This window comes from Galendromus occidentalis, unplaced genomic scaffold, assembly GCF_000255335.2.
Source record: "Galendromus occidentalis unplaced genomic scaffold, Mocc_1.1 scf7180000077139, whole genome shotgun sequence".
NCBI classification, from domain to species: Eukaryota; Metazoa; Arthropoda; class Arachnida; order Mesostigmata; family Phytoseiidae; genus Galendromus; species Galendromus occidentalis.
The window spans coordinates 1-6,940 of NW_003805127.1; the positions used below are offsets into that span (position 1 = coordinate 1).

The following is a 6,940-nucleotide window of genomic DNA, read 5'->3' on the forward strand; positions in this document are numbered from 1 at the left end:
ATGAATCCGACCATTGAATTTACACCGCAGATTCACAATGAGGCTCTGATCGATATCGAGAATATCTGTCTGTCAATCGTCAACAAAAGGTTGGACCAATTAGGAATGCCGCTACCGGACAGATCAACAGAGACAATTTCTGACCGTGATATTGCACGCGAGTCGAATTATGATGTTGCTGTCCTGAAGTCGTTGGTGGAAAGAAATCTCCCAAAGCTTACAGCAGAACAACACGGTGTGTACGATATAATATTGGATGCTATGGGGAGTAATCGAGGTGGATTCTATTTTCTCGACGCCCCAGGAGGGACTGGCAAGACATTCCTCATTTCACTGCTCCTAGCCACAATACGGTCCCAGAATAAGGTTGCTTTAGCAATGGCCTCATCGGGAATCGCAGCAACGCTCCTCGATGGCGGGCGAACAGCTCATTCAGCATTGAAGTTGCCACTTAATCTGCATCTGAATGAATTCTCTATTTGTAAAGTCACTAAGAAGTCCGGGATGGGGAAAATACTCCAAATCTAGTGAGCTGATCATATGGGACGAATGTACGATGGCCCACAGGAAGGCTCTAGAAGCTCTTGACAGGTTGTTAAGAGATTTACGGAATAACGAGAATCTTTTTGGTGGGGCTCTCATTCTACTTTCGGGCGACTTTCGACAAACGCTACCGGTCATTCCGCGTTCAACACCTGCTGATGAAATAGGCGCCTGTTTAAAAGCGTCGAGACTTTGGCGCCACGTAAAGAAGTTATACTTGAAAATTAACATGCGAGTTCTCAGAGATAATGATACATCCGCCGATACCTTCGCCAATCAATTGTTGGACATAGGATGTGGGAAAATGCAAGCGAACGGAGACACTCAGACCGTGACCCTCCCGACGAATTTCTGCACTCTGACAGCGAGCAAAGAGGAACTGATCCAGAATGTTTTCCCGAATATCACAGAGAATTACCGAGATCACCAATGGTTGAGCACCCGGGCCATTCTGGCACCAACGAACAATGACGTAAATACGATCAATTTATCTATTCTAAATGAGATATTAGGAAACGAGAAAACCTACACATCGATCGACACCATGTTGGATCAAGAGGAGGCCGTGAATTATCCGATAGAATTTTTAAATTCTCTCGATATACCGGGCCTGCCACCGCACAAATTGACCTTGAAAATCGGCGTGCCAATCATCCTTCTTCGGAACATAAACCCACCTATGCTATGTAATGGTACTCGACTTGCGGTAAGAGCTTTATCGAACAACGTTATTGAAGCAGTCATTATGAACGGAAAATTTGAGGGAAAAATCGTTCTCTTGCCTCGAATACCGATGACACCGACTGAACTTCCGTTCGAGTTCAAGCGACTGCAATTCCCGGTGCGATTAGCCTTCGCGATGACGATAAACAAAGCTCAAGGGCAAACATTAGGTGTTTGCGGGTTGGAATTAACGAACCCATGTTTTTCACATGGTCAACTCTACGTAGCTTGCTCAAGAGTCGGTAAACCATCGAATCTATACGTCCATACCCCAGATGGCAAAGCTAAGAATATCGTCTATCCCGGTGTTCTAGAATGATATAATGACACAAGGATGATTTTCAAGATTTGTTGTTAAGTAATCAATGTATCAGAATAAGTACTGAAAAATAAGCAGGCCAATAAAGATTTTCTCAATTGTAATTTTGGAATAATATTTAAATGGTAGTCAATGCCCCGCAACACATCGGGAAACGCGCGCGTGAAAGTTTAAACTGTGTTCACATCAGAATCACGGCAACGCGGCGATCGTCTGCTTAGACAGTCACAACAAGGAATTTGAACGACCGGTGAAACCGAATCATCACGTGTAGCCAAGTTTCGAGAGCCCAATGCGCCAAATGAAAATCATGTAGCCTTGCTATCACGATTGAGCCTGAACATCTCAAAATCGCCAAAGGATTATATAATGTGTGCTGATCTGCGTTTCGAAAAAGCCTTCTCGACAACCTGGAGGTACGATACCGGGGGGTATGATTCTCAGAGCGATGGGATATTTTCGACCCATGAAATCGTAGAGAAAAACAGTGTATTCATGCTGAAATAACTCCATCATAAAATATTACTCTTGAGTTCGGGATTATCAAATTATTCCAGGTAGGCTCTTCGAACAGAGGGAGCAATCGGCCGAATTCGTTTCGAAGAAACGCGAAGAGCCAGTAGTCCAGGCTCATTGCGAAGTTGAGGCTGAAGTATGCTGTGATCACATCGAATCGATGAATATGGTGCCCGTCAACACATGGATCGCTTTCGCACACGAAATAATCAACTTGATCCTCAATCTTGATTATCATTAGTTTCTGTATGACTTTGGAACGTCGGAATCGCCAATTATGGAGCAACCGTTCGAAAAGTTCAGCATCTTCCCACGATTTGGATAGATGGAAGCTGAGTTTGAAATGCCGTGCCATAATGCTCTGGTCAATTGAATCGTCAGGTATCGCGAGGTGTTGAAACCTTCGTTTCCCACCGGAATAATGATAACTCAAAGGGATTAAAATATCTGTCAAGTAAAGAGACGGATCCATATGGGTTACGATTCCACATTGCTGCTGCTGACCGTAATGAGCACTTATCGTGACGGAATCCGCGATAGTTAAAAACACGGATACGCTGATTGAGACACAAGAACTTTCCGACAGTAACAAGTATAAAAGTCGAGTTATCACATCTCATGTCATTGACATTCTACAACGAAAACGAGTAGAATGGCTTCGAATCAAACGCAAGGCAAATCGCTATCGGACCACTCGAAGCCGCTTCAACCACGAAAAAGGAGCAGACGTTGAGTACATTCCACATCATGATATCAAATTCATCTCATTCATCTCATCAATATCCTGTCATCCTTCGCATACCCGAACAGCGTCTACGAGCAGAGATGAGCCTCAAGATAAGAAAAAAGTGAAGCTTCTGAGTGAAATCAATGTTGAGACTGTTGGAGGTCGCATCGAAGGCCGTGTCATCTCAAAATCGCCTTTACGAGAGTGGAAAAAAGCGGACGCCGAGGGAAAGTTATTCACCTTCAATCTCACAGACAACAGCGGTGAAATCAGCTGTATTGTATCTGGCGAACTCGCTGAAGTTTTGTTCCCGACGATCTCGATCGGATCATGCTACGAGATATCAGGATTCAGGCCGAAGCCAAGTCATCCTCAATACTCGACCACAAGTCATAGCTGCGAGATTCAATTATCAAAGGTGAATAAGTCTCCAATTTGGATCGACATCAAATCCTGTCCGTCATATGACAGATCGTCTTATTTATTGACTTTCTAGATCACGAGAATCAAGAAAATTGAAGGGGACTTTCTTCCGAAAAAACCTCAGTCGCTAATCAAGATATCAGAGATACTGGACATCGAAAACAACAAATCGGTGGACCTGATCGCTATTGTTTACGATGTGATGATTCCTCAGATGCTTGCGTGTAGAGATGGACAAATGAGAGAAAAACAAAACGTGCTACTGGTAGACGACTCAATGAGAACTGTCTCCCTTGGATTGTGGGGCGAATCAATAAGAACTCTCGACGGAAAGGAAGGCCATGTGATAAACATTAGAGCGGCGGCAGTAAAAGAGTATAACGGAAAAAAATTACTGTCCACCTCATCGGCATCAATCTTGAAGCATTGTGAATCGGATTTGACGAGAGAGGAACAAGAACTTGCTGACTGGTGGGATAGAGAAGGACACTCGAGTGAATTTGCCGCTCTCTCGATTAACAAATAAATTAACGAAGGGTTAGTTTTCATAAGAAACTTTATGGAGTGGTTCATTGTAGGTTCCTCCCTCACTCGTACCGGCGCAGCAACGCGCGCCGGGCTGCGCTAGTATTTCCATAAGATTCTTCAAGCAATCCTGACTCATGACTATATTAGCCACGAAACAATCGTGGAATCCTTTCGGCCGCCATCGCGTTCTCGATTATTTTCTCCGGATTGAGTTCCATCATCGAGGGAGTCCTCATGCTCATATCATATTGTGGCGGCCAAATGACCCAGGAGAGGATGTGGGAGAGCTCATGCCAGGCACACTCCAATTGATCACCGATTCGTGCAGTGTGGACAAAGACGATCTTGTTGAACGGTGGATAAACACAGAAATCGAAAAGGAATTCGACGAACTAGAGATCGTGCGCTCGAAAAGAATCTCGAAGCGGATCAATAAATATTTCTATACGCTCTCGTTGCCGCGATAGGAATTTGACGTCAACAGAGAAGTTCTTGAACGTTTTCACGCGATAAGTAGTGTCTACGACACTACTTGCCTGTTTTTTTCTTGGGTTCGTACCATGCTACGTATTGAGCTAAAGTTACGAATTCCAGCGATACGTGTCTACCTTCATATTTCTCTATTATCGACTCTGTATCCATGACGGAAGTTCGCTTACGCGCTTTGTATCTCTCATGGGGCCACATGGTCGGGATCGCAGTTGTTCGCCGTGAAGCCCAGCTCATGCTTTGACGCAAGAGGTACCATGAAGCTTCCTGTGCAGACATCTCTACATTATTCAGAATCTTGAGCCCCACTTTCGTCATAAGACGTGCCTGGTCGAATTCCGGATTGGCTTCATGTATACTCATTAGTTCACGATGCAGTTGGCTGATCCCCCGATTTGACTTATTGACGTAATCGACCACGTACGCGGCACAAGAATAGGCGTCCAAGATAATCTGTAGGTCCATCTTTGAGTTCAGAACTGAGGCGATCCAAGGGTTGAAAGTGCTTATGTAAAGTTGAGTCATGTCTCTTTTGAACATCACAGTTGGGCTTTGAGAGTTGATCTGATCAAATTCAGGTAGTTTTCGTAACTACAATTCAAATCAATCAGATATGTTTCGATTGATTCAAACACTTTCGACTCCAAAATGTCGCGTGCTCCTTTTGCCTGACTCCGAAGTATTTTGAATCGTTCATCCTCTTTCTTCAACGGGAGCAAAATCTGGGTCTGGGAGGGAGGCCAATAGGGGATGTTGAATCGGCATTTCTCTTCTCCGCGTTTCGTGCGAGTGAAGGTGTGCGCGTGAATTTGATTCTTGATCATTTCGGGACACGACAAATCCTCTTTGTCCACGCTGCACAAATTCGTGATCATCTGAATGGTGCGGGGCATATTCTCACTCACATCCTCGGTAGGATCCTCATTCAGCCAGATTATCACGTGCGCATGTGGACTACCCCTGTGCTGAAACTCTATTCTCAGAAAGTAATCAACTACCCGATGATGTCCGAATGGATTGTACGATTTTTTCGTGCTCAAAATCGCCATGAGGACATGCATCAATTTATGGAAGTATATGCAGCAGCTGACCGGATCTTCGGCGACAAGATGGGCTCGCTCGTGTTTCTCGAGTTCACTGAAGATGTTTTGATTCTCTGGCTGTCCCATAGTGTCGTTCGATAGCCGGTGGAGGATTCGTACCAGATTAGGCCATTGTGTCTCATTGGCACTCATTGTTAGAAATGCTGTTGGCTTGCCGAGTTGTCGGATCATGGCGAATAAATCTTTCTTTCTATCAACCCAGTATTGGATGGAGTTCGGGATAGTTCTCAGAAACGCTAGATTCGTGTCAATCAGGCGTTCTACAAAACTACGATCTTCTATCATTCGACGGGTGATTGTTTCTGTCGTCCTAAGGCATCGATACATGTTCTGGATTCCGTCTCGGACTCGGAGACGGAGTATTTTCATGGCCATGTATAGGACATGCTGCGGCGTAGCTCCCCGACGGTCGCGTCTCCGAATTTCAGATGTGCTCATGCTATACGCAGTTGCCCGTTTCTCCTTGGAATTATTCGTAATTTGTCGAGCAACTCCTAGATAGATTCCCGGAAACGACAGCTCCTCAGCATAAGTGTCATATACTAGGCTTTCTGGTCTCCGATGCTGACCAGGAGCTATGACGAGGCAATGATCTTCGTTCCACAGCATCGTGTGTTGTCGGGCATGAATCAACTCTGATTCTGAAGCTCCGCGCGTATCGAGAAATTCGATAGCTTCACCTGAAGAGTCCTCAAAATTCTCGCCTCGAACAGACTCGTTGAAATCCGACCAATCGACTTTAATGTTATAGTACTCGTACAAAGGTTGTTCCATCAAGAACGTCAACCAGGCTTTCACAGTGGATTTTTTCACGAATCCGCTGCGATAAGATGATTTGTGGATGATGTTCTTCTTCAGATTAACGTTGAAGGCGTAATCGTCGTCCAAAGAGCGTGGTAAGCATCGAACCATAGTGTCAACATCAACAGGAACATTTATGACTTGGCCGACAATCCCATAGCTACCGTCTCGGCGCAATCGTCGAATTTGCATATACGGAATTCGCGGCGAAATGAGTCGCTCCGAGAGTGGATCAAGATCCGGCAGATTTTGCGGTTTCGGAGGATAGTTGTATCCTCTACTCTTACTCAGACTTGGGATCTTGAAGTTTCTACTGTAACGTCGTTTAGTCTCTACGTGGGTAACACAGATGTCACGAACTGGTGTTGAGTAGAGTTCATTGAACTTAGTCTGATAGTCACTCTTGCACACACCCTACAACTACTCTTCACGAACGCTTGCGCTCGAATGAATCTCTCTCTACTCCAAGTTCTGACGTCATTGATGCCGCCGTCACTAACTTCTTGCGCTATCGGCCGCCGATCGTCTCTCTAACGCTCGACTCTGGCGCCCTCTAGCGTGATAATCAATCCACGCACGACATTCGACCACGCTACCACGCTGATCTCCCGATCAGCTACTCGGCTAATTCTTATATATCCATCCCCTTACAATACTAAGCTACCCCGCTTTCTTCGAAACATAGCATTCCTGGCTCGCTCTACTTATTCTCTTGAAACTCTTTGTACAGAGATCTCTCCACTTCGACTTTATTTTACATGAATAATT

At 45.0% G+C, this 6,940-nt stretch overlaps 2 protein-coding genes and 1 pseudogene across 2 annotated transcripts; 2 read left to right on the forward strand and 1 right to left on the reverse strand.

The window, feature by feature from the left end:
* Positions 1-556: 556 nt before the first annotated feature.
* Positions 557-1,585, forward strand: LOC100907168 (ATP-dependent DNA helicase PIF6-like). The gene has a single exon (XM_003741269.1). The coding sequence runs from the start codon at positions 557-559 to the stop codon at positions 1,583-1,585; it is 1,029 nt and encodes a 342-aa protein (XP_003741317.1).
* Positions 1,586-2,573: 988 nt separating this feature from the next.
* LOC100907453 (replication protein A 70 kDa DNA-binding subunit) lies at positions 2,574-3,777 on the forward strand. Its single transcript, XM_018638704.1, has 3 exons — positions 2,574-2,606; positions 2,668-3,246; positions 3,325-3,777. Exons 1-3 carry the CDS (start codon positions 2,574-2,576, stop codon positions 3,775-3,777), a joined length of 1,065 nt encoding a protein of 354 aa, XP_018494220.1.
* A 530-nt stretch (positions 3,778-4,307) lies between these two features.
* Positions 4,308-6,531, reverse strand: LOC100907602 (uncharacterized; annotated as a pseudogene).
* Positions 6,532-6,940: the final 409 nt, after the last annotated feature.

Bases quoted from the DNA above. Each gene is read 5' to 3' on its own strand.
- LOC100907168 (XM_003741269.1), top strand. From the start codon at position 557: ATGGCCCACAGGAAGGCTCTAGAAGCTCTTGACAGGTTGTTAAGAGAT.
- LOC100907453 (XM_018638704.1), top strand. From the start codon at position 2,574: ATGGGTTACGATTCCACATTGCTGCTGCTGACC. The intron at 2,607-2,667 runs GTAATGAGCACT...ACGCTGATTGAG, and splicing joins CCACATTGCTGCTGCTGACC to ACACAAGAACTTTCCGACAG. The intron at 3,247-3,324 runs GTGAATAAGTCT...TTGACTTTCTAG, and splicing joins GCGAGATTCAATTATCAAAG to ATCACGAGAATCAAGAAAAT.